Genomic DNA, 19,134 nt, shown 5'->3' on the forward strand with positions numbered 1-19,134 from the left:
ATGCAAAAAGGCAGATAGGTTCAGTTAAGGTAAAGGTTGACCTTGTCAGTGAAGATACTGGCCTAGGACGCAACTGCCCACCATAACTGCTTTTAGTTAAAGTTTAATTTCAGACCATCCTTTGTGGTTACTTTAGGTCTCTGAGTTTACAAGACTGCCATGCAGGCCTCCCCTGAGCTTGTCAGGTCAGCATGTGGCCCCTTTTGTCCACAAGTAGTATACTAAAGACTTTCCTGCCCTAACCAGCTTGGCTCTGTGGATAGAGCATCGGCCTGTAGACTAAAAGGTCCCGAGTTTGATTCTGGTCAGGGGCATGGTTGGGACTCATGCAGGCAATTGGTATTTCTCTGTCTCCCCCTCTCTCCTCCACTCTTTCTTAAAAAAAAAAAAAAAAAAAGGAGGGGGGCGGGGTGGTAAGAGATCAACCGAAGGACTTGTATGCATGCATATAAGCATAACCAATGGACACAAGACACTGTGGGGTAGGGGAGGCCGGGGGAATGTCAAGGGGGGAAAAAAGGAGACATATGTAATACTCTTTGTAATACTTTAGGCAATAAAAAAAAGGAAAAATATCCTCGGGTGAGGATTAACAACAACAAAAGATTAAAACGAAATAAGAAGACTTTCCTCAAATATCTAATGATCTGTGGCTGTCTGCTTCTATTTACGAATAAGGACATTAAAAAGCATTTTGGAAAGACTGTGTGAGGATGGCTGGGCATGTAGGACAAGGGCTTAATGGTGAGATTCCTTCATCTATTTCATTAAGAGAACCCTGATGAGAGTATCTTTGGGATTTCTCTTCTGGGCTGGTGAGATTCCTCAGAGTTTTTCAAAGGTATAATCATGCTCTTGTTTACCTTTGGTTAGGAATCTATTTCTCAGTTTTGCTAAACCAGTTACCATCCCTTCATTTCCTTTTTAGCTTCTAAAAATGTTACTGCTGTTGTCTCCTTTCCCCCTCTCTGTTTTTATATGGCTTGGCGAGCGCGCGCGTGTACACACACACACACACACACACACACACACACACACACCTTCCGTCTTTAACGGAAGCCCCCACTGTTTATAATTTTATTGGAGGACAACATATTATACAGACCAGAATCGTCTAGATAGGTTTTGACACAGTTACCAGATGGCCTTAAAGTTGTATGTATATATGAAAAGAGAAAAGTTTTTATGTAATAGTTTGTTTTGCAAAAAGGATTATCTTTCAGGGGTGTTGCGTGCACCCACCCATTGGCGTCTATCCTCCTCTTGGCGAGGGCCGGATAAAATTCAAGAAACAACTAAAAAAGTACTAAGAGATGCAAGCGACAGCTGTGCGAGGACAGACTAAAACTACTTGAACCAGCACCGGGGGCAGAGACCACGCCTCTCCGCCACTGGGAGAGGGTGGGAGGGACTCTGATCTCGTCGGTGATTGGTTGACGTCTCGGACCAATCACGCGTAGAGAGTGGTTTTGCTAGTCGTCGGGATCCACCCCCCCTTGGGCTTTGGGGCCGCGCTTACAAATGGGACGAGGGAACGGGAGAGGGACAGAACATCTAGCCAATGAGACTTTGGGGTGTTAATAGACGTGTGAGGCCGCTGCCAGGTTTAGGGCGGAAGGAGTTCTGGATTAGAAGAGGAGCGAAAGATGGCGGCAGAACCGCGGCTGTCCTGGCTGTTGGGGCTGCTGCTTTTGGGGTTACTGTTCCCCGCAAGCCTGACGGGCGGTGTCGGGAGCCTGAACCTGGAGGAGCTGAGTGAGATGCGTTATGGGATCGAGATCCTGCCGTTGCCCGTGTTGGGAGGACAGGTGAGGAGGCGTAGAGCGGCGAGGGTCCCGGGCAAGGGACAGGGGGAAAAGTAGAGGAAGAAAGGCTGCTGTGGAGTCCGCGGCGCAGCCTAAGGAGAATCGGGAGGAGTCGGCGAGAGTTTTACGATGTTTCCTGAGAATCGCCGACTGAGACCCATTCCCTGGGAGCCGGGGCTGGGAGGGCGGGGCTTCCCGCTGTCAGCTTCGGTCCCAGTTCCTCTTCGAAACACCTCACCCTCCGCCCCCTGGAGAAGTGGGAGTCCCCTCTCCCCTCGCGCCGCAAGCACATCTGGAGGCTTGCGGCTCATGCAGTGTTGACTGGGCTTGTCCCCAGGATGCGAAGAGGGCTCTCATTGTTCTTCCTGACCCCAGCCTCTCTTTGCCGCCCTGTCCCCCGACTGTCCGTCCCCCACTTCTACCCTAGAGCCAAGCTTCGGACGTGGTGATTGTTTCCTCTAAGTACAAGCAGCGCTATGAATGTCGCCTGCCAGCTGGAGCCATTCACTTCCAGCGTGAGAGGGAGGAGGAGACACCTGCTTACCAGGGACCTGGGATCCCTGAATTGTTGAGCCCAATGAAAGATGCTCCTTGCCTGCTGAAGGTAAAGGGCGCGGGGTGGACGGAGGGAGGGCTTGGGAACTAGCGGTCTGCCTGAGAACCAGAATGTCAGTGAGTAAGGTGGGATGGGGAGGACCTGTCAGAGTTAAGAAGGCCATTGGAGCCCGGCTGGCGTGGCTCAATGGTTGAGCATCGACCTATGAACCAGGAGATCACAGTTCTTTTCCCCGGTCAGGGCACATGCCCGGGTTGTGGGCGCCATCCTCAGTGTGGGGTGTGCAGGAGGCAGCCAACCAATGATTCTCTCTTATCATTGACGTTTCTATCTCTCTTCCTTCCTCTCTGAAATCAATAAAAATATTTTTTTAAAGAAGGCCGTTTGAAGGAGTTGACCTGTTGTACAGACAGGAAGGAAGTAAAGAACCTTGCCACCACTGATGCTGAATATAGAGGAGGGTTAGGATAGGTCTCAGAGTAAGGGTTAAGCCAAGATTGAGGGGCCTGGTAAGAGGAGCACTCCCCCGGAGAAGCCTTCCTGGTAAAGTCACTCGCTCTCCTTGTCACTCTGCCCCAGTGTCCTGTTTTATTTTCCTTATGCCACTTTTCATGATCTGAGATCATCTTATTAACTGAATCATCAGTTTATTTATTTTTGGTTTGAGTCCAAGCATTAGAATGTAAGTCCATAAGGTCAGAGACTTTATCTTGTTCATAACTGTATCCCCAGTGACTACAATAGCACAAGACATGTTATAGAAGTTCAGTTAACATTTTATGTTTCCCTGGTCTGAATGCTTCAAGCATACCATGATTTCTTACCTTTATGTATAGCAAAAAAGGTTTTAAAAACCTTTTAAAGGGGAGGTGTAGCAAGCTCACAAGGGAAAATTGACTCTTTTTAAAAGATTTTTTTTTTCTTTTTAGAGAGAGAGAGAGAAAAAAAAAAATTATTGGGGATGTGAGAGGAAAACTTCAATTGGCTGTCTCCTGAATGCCCCCTACTGGGCATGTGCCCTGAGCCTGACTTGAACTGGCAGCCTTTCTGTGCACTGGACAATGCCCAACCAACGAAGCCACAGCGGCCAGGGTGAAGACAGATTTTAGAGGTATCTCTTTGAGTCACAGAGTAAAGCAGCCCTCCTTCCGCTCTGAGAATCTGGCGAATTGAGTGTGGAAGCAGAGGGAGATGAGAAGTGGTGGAGAGGTTATGTGTCCTGGAGCCAGGAGTGATTCTGGTTCTAAGAAGAGACATCTGCACTCCATCCCCATGATTGGTGTTTTGTTTTGGTTTTTCATTGTCAGACCAAGGACTGGTGGACGTATGAATTCTGTTATGGACGCCACATCCAACAGTACCACATGGAAGGTGACTCACACCTACATTTTCCCTAAGCCCTCAGCAACCCACGTGGAAGGTGACCTGCCTCCCCAGGCCCCTCCTCTGCGAGTCCTTTTAGAAAGGAATAACTGTGGTTCACTGTGGTCTCTCTTTCTCTTGCAGATTCAGAGATCAAAGGTGAAGTCCTCTATCTGGGCTACTACCAATCAGCCTTCGACTGGGATGATGACACAGCCAAGGTGGCAGGAGTGTGGGACTGGGAGAGAAAGGGTTGCTGGCTGCAGACGAAAAGCCCTGACAAGAAGGGGAGGGTCAGGATTGGCTGACATGTTTCTTAGAGCGTGGTGGCCATTCTTCCCCCTTTCTCTCTTTCTCACATCCTCTCTTTCCTGCCTGATGTCACCCCCAGGCCTCCAAGCAGCATCGCCTGAAACGCTACCACAGCCAGACCTATGGCAATGGGTCCAAGTGCGACCTCAACGGGCGGCCCCGGGAGGCTGAAGTTCGGGTGAGTCTTGAAAGAAGGAAGTTGATACTTCCTCAGTGACAATTCAGATTCTAGATTGAATTGTCAATGAAGAATTCGAGGTTGCATTTTATAGTCAGAGGGTCTTTCCCAGGCCCTAAAGCCTAAGTTTAAGACTCCTATTTCCAGCTATCAGCTGGATGTCACTGCCTGGAGATTCAGAAGCACTTCTAGTCAGCATTTCCCAAATCCTCCCCTCTAAGACCCCAAACACACTTACTCTTTTGTGCATGTTTCTCCTTTCTGTCACCTAAGCTAGAAACTTGAGTGTCGTTATTGACTCTCCTTTCTCCTTCTCTGTCCTTTCTTCATTTAATGACTCTTCCATGAGGTCCTGCTGGCGTAGGCATTGGGCTCTGCTCTGGGGATACGTTGTGGGCAAACATGCAGCCCCTGCCCTCATGGAATGCATAGTCTGGAAAGGAAGACAGATGTGAAAGGATTCACAGAGTCCTGCCAGTGAGGCTTAGTGCTTGAGCATTGATCCATGAACCAGGGGGTCACGGTTCGATTCCCGGTCTCTGGTGGGGGCACATGCTCAATCCCCAGGAGGGGCTATGCCGGAGGCAGCCAAGCAATGATTCTCTCTCATCATTGATATTTCTTATCTCACTCTCTCTCTCCCTTCTTTTATCTGAAATCAATTTTTAAAAAATCACAAGAATGAGTCCGTGATTACAAACTGAGGAGTGATGTGAAGAAAAGGAATTTAGTTCTCAGAGTAAATACCAAAGCCCATTCATTCTATTCTAGATTTATCTCAACTCTCCTCTTCTTTCCTGTGCTTGGTACCTTCATCTCTTACCTGCATAACTACCAATAGCCTCTAAATAAGTGTTCCTGATCTAGTGGTCCTTGGTGAGTTCAGGCAGGCAGGCAGATGTATGGTGGGAAAAGTTTTTTAGGTGATTCTAATGTGTAATTCACAAACACATCTGTGGAGAGCCACATGACACAAGAATTATCTTTCTGTGATACAGATTTTCACATGCAGTTGTGTGCTAGTAAATGTTGAACAGCCAGTTACCAGGGTGTAGGGTAAAGGTGTGAAGAGGGGAGCCCTGATTTATAATGTTTGCCAATGTCCTTAGTATAAATATTCCCACCATGGCTCAATTCATGCTATCACTATGATGTCAACTATCTTGCAACATTCCTGAAAATCTCCCAGTGGCTCTTGTGAGCTGGTGTGAGCTGCCCCCAGCACACCACTATAGGCATCTGTCACTTCTCTGCCCAAACTGGAAAACCTTTGATGATTGTGCCTTGTTTAAAGGGTACGTTCCAAATATTTCACCTCAGATCAATGTGGTAGCAGTGGAGGTGGCTGAAAGCAGTTGGATTCTGAATGTATTTTGAAGGTAGAGCCAATAAGTTTTGTTGATAGATTGGATGTGGGGTGGAGTCAAGTATGACTCCAGGGTTTTTAGCTTGAGCAGCTGGGAGAATGGAATTGTCATTTAGAAAAGTGTGAAGGAACAGGTTTGGAGGAGGAAGCTAGGTTGGTGTTGGGCATTTGAAGGCCAAGTTGCCTATTAGACATCCTAGTGGTGATATCCAGTTGGTAGTTGGCTCTGGTATTCTGAAGTTCAGGGGTGAGGTCTGGTCTGGAGGTAAAAATACTCATTGTGTTTCTGTCCCGCTGGCTCTTGTTCTGGCCTTTGAACCAGCAGGTCTCATTATTGCTATCACATGGAGCTATTTTTCCACAGATTTTTGAATGGCTGGGGCCATCCTCTCATTCAGATTATATATTCCTGTGACACCTCCACAGGGAGACCTGACGTAGGCACACAAACACACACATGAGCAAACACGTGTGCACCCCTTGACTCCCATCCTGATAAACACCTATAGAGTTTTATATTCTTCAAAGCATGAAATTATCTTCTTTGTTTGAGTTTAATCTCTCTATCTACCCACACTAGAATAAGCTCCAGGAAGGCAGGGATAATGCCTATCTTATTTTCTGATGTATCCTCAGCACCTGAAACTGCCTAGCAACAAGTAGGATAGTTACTGAGACAGCTGTAGTGGGGAGAGGAGTAGGTTTGGTGAAGGAAAATGATTTCGGTTTTGAACAGGATGATTTTAGTGCCTGCAGGTATCCAAGTGAGAGATATCTGAGGAAGCTGTTGGATCTGTGGGCCTGGAGCTCAGGAGAGTGATCTGAGTTGAACACAGAGGGCTGAGAGTCGTTAACGTATTGGTTAGGATTGGAGTAATAGTATGAATACAATCCCCCCCAAAGAAACAGTATATAGTGAGAAAAGTGGGACAGAACTTTGAGGGAGCTGTTGTTGAAATCAAGGGCAGAAAGGAGCTTAGCCAAGGAGAAAGGGCCAGAGAGAAGACTATAGTGACATGGAACCCAGGAAGGACATATCTCAACTAGAGACTGGTCCATGTTGTTGGCTGCATCTGAACCTTCAAGGAAAAGGAGAATTAAAAACTGTACATGATCATGGGAGTTATCTATATATATATAAATAAAAGTCTAAGCAGCCATTACCACCAAATGACTGGAATGACCAGAACAGGTGGTCGACCAGTCACTATGACGCGCACTGACCACCAGGGGGCAAATGCTCAATACAAGAGCTTCCCCTGGTGGTCAGTGTGCTCCCACAGCCAACCTCCCCAGGTCCCTCGCCCAGCCGCCAAATCTCCCGTAGTCCCTCCTCCTGTCCCTCCCCCTGTCTGGCAGGCCCCGTCCGGCAGCTGGCAGCGGCAGCTAGCAGGTACCGGTGGGCAGCTGGCAGGCCCCAGCTGGTGGCTGACCCAGCCCCAATCAGGACTGGACGAGATGGCCCCGATAGGCCCTGATCGCTGGCCAGGCCTAGGGACCCCACCCGTGCATGAATTTCGTGCACCGGGCCTCTAGTTATTTCAATAAAAATCAAAGGATGCACATAGAAATAAAAAATTCAGATGGTAGGCATGAGAACCAGATAAAAACTTCTAACTCCTCTACTCTTTATCATCCCGACCAGTCCTTTGGTTGGATTTAATGACAGAGGTCATTGTGATCTCTGTTAGAGCAGTTACAGTGGGTGGTGAAGATGAGGTGTTGAGAAAAGTGATGAAGTCTGGCTATGAAGAAGAGGGAAAGGTGAGTGCTAGTGAGAGGGGCTGTGGGTTTGGGGAGGGTGCCACTTTGTTATTTTTTGTTTCAAGATGGGGGCGCTTTTTTTTTTAACAGCATAGTGGTTTATAACTTATGAAGTGATCCTTCTGATATAAGTCTAGTACACACCTGACACCATACAAAGTTATTACAATATTATTGATGGTATTCCCTATGCTGTACTTTACATCCCCAGGACTATTTTGTGATTGCCAATTTGTACTTCTCTCTTCTTCTTTTTTTTTTTTTTTTTGCAGAATTTTATGGTTTTATTAACACAAAAACAGTGCACACACAATCTGTCTATTCATTTTCTTCGCTGCACAGCCTGGCATTGGGATTGGTGCTCTGATGGCCAGCTGGGCTGCTCTTTCCACAATAGCTTTGCGGATCTTTGAGGAGACACTGTGAGCAATCTCAGCACAGTGAGGTTTGTAGCACTTCAAGCTCCTTGATGCTGTGGACCAGGAACTTCTGAAAGTCACTGGGCAGCATGTGCTTTCTTTTCTTTTATATATATGCACACACACACACACATCTATATATTTCTATTGATTTCAGAGATGAAGGGAGAGAGGGAGAGAGAGAAACATCAGTGATGAGAAATAATCATTGACTGGCTGCCTCCTGCACAACCCCTACTGGGAATCGAGCCCACAACCAGGACATGTGCCCTGGACCGGCATCAAACTGGGACCCTTCAGTCTGCAGGCCGAGGTGAGGGCTGCTTTGTTTTCTTGTTGCTCCCATAGCCAATGCTGAGCATCAAGGTCTGGCCCTTGAATCTTCTGCACACCCTGTTGTCAGTGCCTCGGGGTTTTCATCAGTTACACTTAACTTTGATATATCTGTCTGACTGGTGTCAGATGAACTTTTTGGTCCTCTTTTTCTTAAAAATATATTTTTATTGATTTTAGAGAGAAGGGAGAGGGAGAGACAGAAACATCGATGATTAGAGAGAATCATTGATCAGCTACTTCCTGCATGCCCCCTACTGGTCATGTGCCCTGGACTGGAATCGAACCCAGGACCCTTCAGTCCGAAGGTTGATGCCCTATTCACTGAGCCAAACTGGCTAGGGCTAAATATTTTTATTTCCCGACTGGTGTGGTTCAGTGGTTGAGTATCAACCTATGAGCCAGGAGGTCACAGTTTGATTTTTTTTTATATATATATTTTATTGATTTTTCACAGAGAGGAAGGGAGAAAGATAGAGAGGTAGAAACATCGATGAGGGAGAAACATCCATCAGCCGCCTCCTGCACACCCCCTACTGGGGATGTGCCTGCAACCCAGGTACATGCCCTTGACCGGAATCGAACCTGGGACCTTTTCAGTCCGCAGGCCGACGCTCTATCCACTGAGCCAAACCGGTTTCGGCTGATTTTTTTAAAAATATATTTTTCATTGATTTCAGAGCAGAAGGGAGAGGGAGAGAGAGATAAAAACATCAATGATGAGAGAGAATCATTGATTGGTTGCCTCCTGCACACCCCACACTAGAGTTTGAGCCCACAACCTGGGCATGTGCCCTGACCGGGAATTGAACCATGACCTCCTGGTTCATAGGTCGGTGCTCAATCACTGAGACATGCCAGCCGGGCTGGAGTTAATTTTTGTACATATAGTATGAGTTAGGAGTCCATCTTTTTTTTTTTTTTCTTTAATATATTTTATTGATTTTTTACAGAGAGGAAGGGAGAGAGACAGAGAGTCGGAAACATCGATGAGAGAGAAACATCGACCAGCCGCCTCCTGCACACTCCCCACAGGGGATGTGCCCGCAACCCAGGTACATGCCCTTGACCGGAATCGAACCTGGGACCCTTCAGTCCGCAGGCCGACGCTCTATCCACTGAGCCAAACCGGTTTCGGCAGGAGTCCATCTTTATTCTTTTTTTTTTAAGCTTTTTTCTTTTTTATATATATATTTTTTTATTGATTTCAGAGAGGAAGGGAGAGGGAGAAAGAGATAGAAACAACAATGGTGTGAGAGAATCATTGATTGCCTCCTGCACAACCCCCACTGGGTATCAAACCCACAACATGGGCATGTGCCCTTGACTGGAATCGAACTGGAGACCCTTCAGTCCGCAGGCCAACACTCTATCCACTGAGCCAAACCAGCTAGGGCCACCTTCATTCTTTTATATGTAGATATACAGTTGTTCATCATTTGTTGAAAAGACTTATTCCCACTGAATTATATTGGTAACCTTGTTGCAAATAAAATGATGATAAAAGTAAAGGTTAATTTCTGGACTCTCAATTCTATTTCATTGGTCTATATATCTATACTTATTTAAGCACCAAACTGTCTTGATTATTGTAGATTTATAGCAAGTTAAGTGTGAGTCTTCCAGTTTTGTTCTTTTTCAAGATTGTTTTGACTATTTAGATTAGAGTCCCTTGAATTTTCATATGAGTTTTAGGATCAGTTTGTTAATTTCTGCAAACAAGGCAACTGGAATTTTGATGGAGATTGCATTGACTCTAAAGATCAATTTGGGGAGTATTGTCATCCTTTTAAAAAAAATTTTTAGGGAGAAACATTGATTTGTTCCACTTATTTATTCATTCATTGGTTGATTCTTGTATATGCCCTGACCAGGGATCAAACCCGAAACCTTGGTGTATTGGGATGACACCATAACCAACTGAGCTACCCTGCCAGTGTAGGAGTATTGCCATCTTAACAATATTATGTCTTGTACCCTAACCGGTCTGGCTCAGTGGATAGAGCATTGGCCTACGGACTGAAGGTTCCAGATTCAATTCCGGTCAAGGGCATGTACCTTGGTTGCGGGCACATCCCTACTAGGGGGTGTGCAGGAGGCAGCTGATCGTTGTTTCTCTCTCATCGATGTTTCTAGCTCTCTATCCCTCTCCCTTCCTCTCTGTAAAAAAATCAATAAATATATTTTTTTAAAAAGAACCTCCATATTAAAAATATATATATTAAGTCTTGTAATTTATGAATTTGGATGTCTTTCCATTTATTTAAGTCTTTAATTTCTTTCAGCAATGTTTCATAGTTTTCAGAATATAAGTTTATACTTTATTTTGCTACATTTATTCCCAATTATTTTATTCTTTTGATGCTATTGCAAATGGAATTATTTTTTTAATTTTATTTTTTGGGATTGTGCATTGCAGGTATGTAGAAATACAGTATAATTGATTCCTGTATCCTGCAACCTTATGGAACTCGTTTATCAGTTCTAATAGTTTTTTTAGTGAATTTCTTTGGATTATCTGTATACAAGATCAGGTCATCTATACTAATAAAAGGGTAATATGCTAATTAGACTGGGAGACCTTCCGGGTCAGGGAGGGCAGTTGGGGGCCATCAGGCTGGCCGAGGAGGGCAGTTGGGGGCCATGAGGCCGGCAGGGGAGGGCAGTTGGGAGCAAGCAGGCGGGGGAGGGGTGCAGTTGGGGAAGAGAAGGCTGGTGGGGGGGCAGTTGGGGGCGAGCAGGCCAACAGGCAGAGTGGTTAGGGGCAATCGGGCAGGCAGGCAGGTGAGCGGTTAGGAGCCAGCAGTCCCGGATTGCGAGAGGAATGTCCGACTGCCAGTTTAGGCCCTGTGGGATCGGGCCTAAACCGGCAGTTGGACATCCCCTGAGGGGTCCCAGATTGGAGAGGGTGCAGGCAGGGCTGAGGGACACACACACACACACACACACACACACGCACAAATTTCATGCACCGGGCCACTAGTCTATATATATAAAAGCCTAAGCGACCATCCAACTGGTAGCTATGATGAGCAATGACCACCAGGGGGCAGCCACTCCAACCAGTAGCTATCACCTGCACTGACCACCAGGGGGCAGACACTCAATGCAGAAGCTGCCAAACTGCAGTGACTTGGCAGGTGCAGTTCTCGGGTAATGTACCTGGAACCAGAGAGGAGGGAGCCCGATTCCAGGGTGCGTCACCCGAGAACCACCCTCTCGCAATCTGGGACCCCTTGGGGGATGTCGGAGAGCCGGTTTCGGCCCGATCCCTGCAGGCCAAACCGAGGGACTCCACTAGTGCACGAATCCGTGCACCGGGCCTCTAGTCTGTAAATAAGGGCCATTTTTTCTCCTAACCTAGTTGCCTTGCATTTCATTTTATTGTCTAATTGCCCTGGTCAGAAGCTTCAGTACAACCTTGAATACAAGTGACACAAGCAGACATCCTTGTCTTCTTCCTGATCTTAGGGGGAAACTATTCAGTTTTCACCATAAAGTATAATGTTAGCTGAGGATTTTTAATAGATGCCTTTTATCAGGTTAATGAAGTCCCCTTCTATTTCTAGTTTGTTGTTTTGGTCATGAAGAGGTATTGAATTTTGTCAAATGCTTTTTCTATGTCCATTGAGATGAACATGTGGTTTTTGTCCTTTATTCTATTGATAGGGAGTTTTAATTACATTAATTGATTTTTTTATGTTATACCAACCTTTTACCCCTGGAATAAATCCTTCTTGGTCATGGTGTGTAATCCTTTTTACATGTTGATGAATTCAGTTAACTAGTATTACTTGAGGATTTGTGGGAGGTCTGTATCCATAAAAGATTTTATACTGTGGTTTCCTTTTCTTAATGATATCTTTGTCTGGATATGGTATCAGGGTTATATTGGACTTATAGAATGAGTCAGGAAGTATTCCCTTCTCTTCTATTTTTTGGAAGAGTTTGAGGAGCATTGCTGTTTCTTACTTAAAAAAAAAAAATATAGCCGAACCGGTTTGGCTCAGTGGATAGAGCATCGGCCTGTGGACTCAAGGGTCCCAGGTTCGATTCCGGTCAAGGGCATGTACCTTGGTTGCGGGCACATCCTCACTGGGGGGCGTGCAGGAGGCAGCTGATCGATGTTTCTCTCTCTCATCGATGTTTCTGACTCTCTATCCCTCTCCCTTCTTCTCTGTGAAAAATCAATAAAATATATTTAAAATATATATATATATATATATATATATATGACTATATATTTATATTTTTATTGATTTTTTATTTATTGATGAGAGAGAGAGAAAAAACATTGGTTTGTTGTTCCATTTATTTATGCATTCATTGGTTGACTCTTGTATGTGCCCTGCTGAGAGATCAAACCCACAACCTTGGTGTATTGGGATGATGCTCTAACCAACTGAGCTACCCAGCCAGGACTTCATTGATTTTTTTTTAATACATTTTTATTGATTTCAGAGAGGAAGGGAGAGAGCTAGAGAGATAGAAACATCAATGATGAGAGAGAATCATTGATTGGCTGCCTCCTGCACATCCCCCAGTGGATCAAGCCCACAACCCGGGCATGTGCCCCTGGCTGGAATCAAACCTGGGACCCTTTAGTCCACAGGCTTACGCTCTATCCACTGAGCCAAACCGGCTAGGGCTTTATTGATTTTTTAGAGAGAGAAGAAGGGAGAGAGAAGCATAGATCGGCTACCTCCTGCACGCCCCCTACTGGGGATTGAGCCTGCAACTTCAGGGTCCATGGGATGATTCACTAACCGAGCCACACCAGCCAATGCTGTTTATTACTTTTTATTTACTTTTGTTTTTTAATATATTTCTATTGGTTTCACCGAGGGAGGGAGAGGGAGAGAGAGACAGAACATCAGTGATGAGTGAGAATCATTGATTGGCCGCCTCCTGCATGCCCCCTACTGGGGATTGAGCCTGCAACCCAGGCATGTGCCCCTGACCAGCATCGAACCCGGGACCCTTCAGTCTGCAGTCGGACGCTCTATCCACTGAGCCAAACAAGCTAGAGCCACAAAGCCTTTTCCATATGGTAGATGGTAGTGATTGGCTGCATTCTCTCCAGACAAGCCTTATGCTTTCCAGACATCTGCTCTAACTCTGCATCTCTTTCTTTGCATATCCCATAATTTTTTGTTGAAAATTGGACATGTGAGGTAATATATTATAGCAATTCTGGATACAAATTCCCAAGAAATAAAGGAGATTATTGGTGGTAATTCCTATTTATTTGCCTTCTCTGTCCTGACAGTTCCTCTGTGATGAGGGGGCTGGTATTTCTGGGGACTATATTGATCGTGTGGATGAGCCCTTGTCCTGCTCCTACGTGCTGACCATTCGGACTCCTCGCCTCTGCCCACACCCTCTCCTCCGACCCCCACCCAGTGCTGCTCCCCAAGCCATTCTCTGTCACCCTGCCCTACAGCCGGAGGAGTACATGGCCTACATTCAGCGGCAAGCTGGTGAGTGATTAAGAAAGGAAGGAGAGAAATGGGGAGGGATAAGCAGAAGATAAAGCACAAAGAGCCGAGAGGAATGTGTCCCTGTCCTGCCTACATGCTGTTTCTCAGGAGACTCAAAGCAGTATGGAGAGAAAATGATAGAGGAGCTTCAAGACCTGGACCCTCAAATGTGGAGTGAGACCAAACCTGGGGTGGTGCCCACAAAGAAAGCAGGTAGGACCTTGCTTCACCTGTCCCATGAAATTTGTCTCCATTTCTTCCCTCCCCAGTCTTGTTGCCCTGGACTGACTTTTCAGTGTGGGGTGAAAAAGTATTATGGACCCTTCTCCCTTGGTCCTCCTATTTGTTCCCTTCCATTTCTCCCCTACTTTCTGATTCCTCCCTGTTCTCTCTATCCCAGCTGCAAGCCCAACCAAGGATGACAGTAAGGAATCAGATTTTTGGAAGATGATTCATGAGCCAGAGGACCAAGTCCAAGGAGGGGAGGAGGCACAGGCTGAGGTGAGAGACAGCCTCCTAGCTATTTCTCTGATGAGGCTGAACCTGGGCTTTGGGATGGAGGGCTTCTCAAGCTGAGGTCATTATGTGATGACCTGCATCTGTCCAGGGATGCAAGGATATAACCCAGAACCATTGCCTTACCAGTATAAACGGCTCGGCTGGCCTGGCTCAGTGGTTGGCTCGACCTAAGAACCAGGAGGTCATGGTTAAATTCCCAGTCAGGGCATATGCCCAGGTTGTGGGCTCGCTCCCCATTGTGGGGTTGTGCAAGAGGCAGCCAGTCAATGATTCTGTCTCATCGTTGATGTTTCTATCTCTCTTTCCCTCTCCCTTCCTCTCTGAAATCAATAAAAATATATATTTTTTAAAAAGAGTATAAGTAGGTTTGCATATTTGACTCTGATTCTTCTCATCAGGAGCAGGAACTAAACATTGAGCCAGCAGATCCAGCTCCAGGCTCTCCCAGTGGTGAGGAAACCTCCGTGTCTCTTTTACGGTTTGAATGTATTTCCTGGTGGGCAGGGATGAGGTAAGGGTGAAGGTAAACACTGAGGGAAGTTGGGCAGCCAGGCCAGCAGGGAATTCCTTTTTACTGGAATGTCCTCTTTGTAGACCATAGTTCTCTTCTATGGAGGGAGCAAGCACAGGTTCTACTACTTCCTAACTTTGTAACCTTGGGTGATTTTACTTAACCTCAGGTTCCTCACCCCTCATGTGGGTAATCACTCCCCCTTCAGCGGGCCGTTGTGAGATTGAATGGGAACGAATCTGTAGTTCCTAGTAGAATGTCTGAAACTGAGTAAACTAAATGGAGAACAGGATCCGGGGAAGAGGAGCACTTGGCCCCAAAATGTCTTCTGGAGTCCTAAAAACCGGGTGATTGCCAGAAGGGCCTCAGTACGCGAAAGAGCGGGGCCTTAGCAACTTGTCAGCATCCTTCTCTCTCTCACCTGTGAGGCCACCTTAGGCCAGTGCTATGTTGGCCCCTGTCTCTCTGACCAGATGGCTCCTGGAGATTGGGACCACGTCCTTCCTTGGTCTCAACTCTCTCCTTAGGACACAACGGGTTCATTGCTATTTTTCCATCTCAGATTTTCAGAACAACGTGCAGGTCAAAGTCATCCGGAGTCCTGCGGACTTGATTCGATTGATAGAGGAGCTGAAAGGTGGAGCAAAAAAGGTAGGGGCCCTGCTTAAGGGAGGGGTGGGACCTGCCTTCCTGGCGGGAGCCTTCGGAGAACCACCCTGACCTCAACCCGAGCTGGGCCACAGAGACTCAGTCCCTGCCTTTACTCCTCTCCAGTCCCCCTGCCACACCCCAGCTACTCTCTGTCCCCCACCATGGGTCTCTACTGAAACCCCACCCAACCATCTACTTTTTTCTTTCGATCCCCAGGGGAAGCCAAATGCAGGCCAAGAGCAGCCGGAAGAAGATGCTGCAGAAGTCCCCCAAAGGGAACCAGAGGCGAAGGAAAAGGGTGACACAGAACATCAGAATGAGGTGGAAGAAGAGGAGGACGAGGAGGATGAAGATGAAAATGATGATGAAAGGCAGTTACTGGGAGAATTTGAGAAGGAACTGGAAGGGATGCTGCTCCCTTCGGACCGAGAGCGGCTCCGCTCAGAGGTGAAGGCTGGCATGGAGCGGGAGCTGGAGAACATTATCCAGGAGGTGAGCACAGCTCCTCCTCGTTTGCTTCTGCAGTGTCTGCTCCTGTGGGCAAGACAGGCTGCGGGCTGAAAGAGAACAAAGGTTAGCACCTAGCTCAGCCGGGGGCCTGGGGCCGGGCTCTCTGAAATGATCGCTGTTTATTTCATTAAAAGTGGGGACGGTGGGGAAGGGGGATCGGTCCTGGGGAGCATGGACCACTGCCCTTGACTGCCCTTTGACCCTCCACTCCCCCTGGGCACTCAGACAGAGAAGGAGCTGGACCCGGATGGGCTGAAGAAGGAGTCAGAGCGGGATCGGGCTATGCTGGCCCTCACATCCACTCTCAGCAAGCTCATCAGAAGGCTGGAGGGAAAGCAGAGTCCAGAGCTGCTGAAGAAGCACCGGAAAAGGAAGGTCGTCCCCAGAAAGCCTCCCTCCCTCCGACCAGCAGGTGAGCGCTGTCATCGGGAAGCCAAGTCGCTTGTCTTGATCCCTCAGCCGGTGTGTGCAGGAAGGCGACCCGTTCTCTCCCTCCTGAGGGTGCGCACTCTCTTCCCTGCTTCTGAAACGCTGTTCTCATTCTTGCCTTCTTCCCACCACCTCCATCCCTTTGGAAAGCAGCTTCTAGAGCCTGTCTGTCTTCTCTCTGACCGGCTTCCATATGCACAGAGCTTAGCACTTTCACTGACACATGGTGGGTGGTCAGTAGATCTTGACTGAGCGACAGTGCGCCGCGTGCTGAAGGCCACACATCTGTGCAGGAGGAAGCCTTTCAACAGGACTTTGCACCAGGAGAGACCCCAGCGGGCAGGCTGTGAATAAGCAGCCAGCTGCTCGTAAGCCAATTGCCTGGGCAGACTTGAAGTTATCCCTTCTTCTTGCACCCCCCCTTGTGTCCATTCCATGGGGTTCTATGGCTGTGGAGATCAGTTTGAGTTTCAAACCTTCCATCCTACTTGCTCTATAAACAATTTGAGCACCAACATGGGGAGTGCCAAACCACAGCTTTCCAACCTGCTGCTGCTTTTTTGTTGTTGAAAGTATAAGAGAAAGTTTAATAGGAAGTTCAGAGGTAGCAGAAATGAGCCAGCTGGGCTGCATGAGCTCAGGAAACAAGTTACAGAAGCAAAAGAAGGATGCTTGGAGCTTAGGAAAGGGAAAGGCAGGAGAAATGCATCTGGGAGGAAGGAGATGAGGCAGGGAAAGGCACGGCCAAACTCCCCAGAGAGAGAGCGTGCCTTGCTTCTTTAAACAAAACTTCTTTTGTTTAAAAGTGGCCTGAAAAAAAAAATAGTGCCCTGATTTTTGCTTCAGAAAACAAAAGTTTTCTGGAGCAAAATTTTGAGAAGGAACTGGCAGGGATGCTGCAGGGAAAGTTTTCCTATTGGTGAGGAGCAGGATGGAAGAAGGGAGCTGCAAGTAGTGGGGGGAGCTTACAGGCTGGAATGGGGCGGGGGACTGATTTATTCTGGGCCCTGGCTCATATACATGTTTGAGGTGGAATAACTGCCAAAACCAATTGGTGGCTTAGGGAGAAGTGACCACAGTAGCCCCTAACCCTGGAGTCACGGCTCTGCTTTGTGTCTCCCTGTGTGTCTCCCCCTCTAAGAGGAGGATCCTGAGCACAGAGTCCGGGTCCGGGTCACCAAGCTCCGTCACGGAGGCCCCAATCAGGATCTGACAGTCCTCGAGATGAAACGGGAAAACCCACAGCTGAAACAAATCGAGGGGCTGGTGAAAGAGCTGCTGGAGAGGGAGGGACTCACAGCCGAAGGTGGGCCCTGGGGGCGGGGCTGGATTAAGAGCTGTTGGAAGGGTTTGCTGCTGGAAACAGAGGGGCTGGGTCAAGGTGGACTGGAAACCTGGCGGCTGGGGCCCTGGGGGGGCAGAGGACCTGCACCGAAGCTCCCCACTCCTCTCCTCTCACTGCCCATCCTGCTTCTTTCCAGGGAAAATTGAGATCAAAATTGTCCGACCAGGGGCTGAAGGGACTGAGGAGGATTCACGCTGGCTGACTGATGAGGACACGAAAAACCTTAAGGAGATTTTCTTCAATATCTTGGTGAGAGGCATCCTACCTCCAATTCCTGGACCTCCAGCCTGCCCCCTCCTCTAGTGCGCTGTGGTGTGGAGAGTATGGTTGAGTGACACAGGCACATCCCAGGCTTGCCACTGTCTGAGCTTCAGTTTCCTCATCTGTAAGACAGGCTGGTGGTCCTGGCCCCTGGCAAGAGCCCTGTGAGCAGTGTGTGTGCCCCATCCCTGCCTTCCCCGTGCTGCTAGTTCTGGATCCTGCAGCTCACCCTGTTTCCCCTCCCTTACCAGGTGCAGGGAGCCGAAGAGGCACAGAAGGAACGGCAGCGACAGAAAGAGCTGGAGAGCAATTACCGCAGGGTGTGGGGCTCTGGAGGCGGGGAGGGCACGGGGGACCTGGATGAGTTCGACTTCTGAGACCACTACTACCTTCGGTTCGCCCAGGAGCCCAGAGTCTTCCTCAACTGGCCCCACTGCCTCCCCACCCATCTCCCACCCCCTGGACCCTGAAGGCAAAGCAGCAGGGTAGAGCTGAGCTGTGGACTTCTGGGCCCCCAGCCAGGGCGTGGAGGGGCCATGGGGTGAGTGCTGCTGCTACCGCTGAGAGCGTCCCTGAAGACCTCCCCAGGCCTGTGAGTGTTGCTCTCCCAGGCTTCTCCCCACAGCCCCTCCCTGCTATGTCCCCTAACTTGTTGGTCCCTGTCTGCCGCCCCCCCGCGCCCCCCCCCCCCCCCCGAGATCTTTTGAGTAGAGTAGAGCAGGAGGAGCATGAAGCCTGCGCTGTGTAGCAGGCCCTAAGAGTCAGGCCCGACCCTGCCCCTGCTGCTGTTGGGAGTCACCTACCCCCTTCCCTTGGATTGGCTTGGGATTTCCTGCTCCTTTTCCTTTCCACACTGTTCCCTACAATCTGAGCTGAGGCACCTTCCTCTGTTGCTGAGATATGGGAAAAAGTTGCCCACCGCCTCTGATACAATCCAGTGAAAAGGGTGGGGTACAGACCCGCCCATCATGTTCTTGAACAATCAGGTTTCTAAATAAAGAACTGGACCGTTACTCCATCAATCTTCATTTTCTTTTGTGGGGGGCTGGGCTGGATAGGTGGGGTGGGGCTCAAGGAGGGAGGAGACTTGGTGCTCTCTTCAGGGCGGAGCACATGGTCTCTTCCTGTTCTGTGCTCCACTCCTCCCAGGTGGTGTCAGTGGGGGCCTGGACTACAGAGGCGGCCAGGGCCGATAAGCAGGCCAGCCCAGTGGCCTGGCAAGGACTGAAGCACCTACGGTCCTGTCATTCCCTCCTTTTCCCATCTGTCCATTTCTGTTCCTTCTCTTCTCCCCCCCCCCCCCCCCGCCCTCTTTACTTCCCGAAAGCCAAAT

The 19,134-nt window shown here is 48.3% G+C and overlaps 1 protein-coding gene across 4 annotated transcripts; it reads left to right on the forward strand.

Moving 5' to 3' along the window:
* Positions 1-1,611: 1,611 nt before the first annotated feature.
* Positions 1,612-18,814, forward strand: OS9 (OS9 endoplasmic reticulum lectin). Of its 4 annotated transcripts, none has more exons than XM_059683399.1 (15): positions 1,612-1,808; positions 2,233-2,409; positions 3,669-3,732; positions 3,868-3,944; positions 4,115-4,213; positions 13,365-13,575; positions 13,684-13,788; positions 13,976-14,076; positions 14,493-14,544; positions 15,168-15,256; positions 15,473-15,748; positions 15,992-16,178; positions 17,337-17,501; positions 17,677-17,789; positions 18,053-18,814. In XM_059683399.1, the coding sequence occupies exons 1-15, from the start codon at positions 1,647-1,649 to the stop codon at positions 18,176-18,178; spliced, it is 2,004 nt and encodes a 667-aa protein (XP_059539382.1). In that variant the 5' UTR covers positions 1,612-1,646; the 3' UTR covers positions 18,179-18,814. The 4 variants fall into 4 exon arrangements, with proteins under 4 accessions (XP_059539382.1, XP_059539383.1, XP_059539384.1 ...); XM_059683400.1 differs by having other exon boundaries at positions 13,687-13,788; XM_059683401.1 differs by lacking the exon at positions 17,337-17,501.
* Positions 18,815-19,134: the final 320 nt, after the last annotated feature.

The sequence above is a fragment of the Myotis daubentonii genome, chromosome 2 (genome assembly GCF_963259705.1).
Source record: "Myotis daubentonii chromosome 2, mMyoDau2.1, whole genome shotgun sequence".
Classification (NCBI taxonomy): Eukaryota; Metazoa; Chordata; class Mammalia; order Chiroptera; family Vespertilionidae; genus Myotis; species Myotis daubentonii.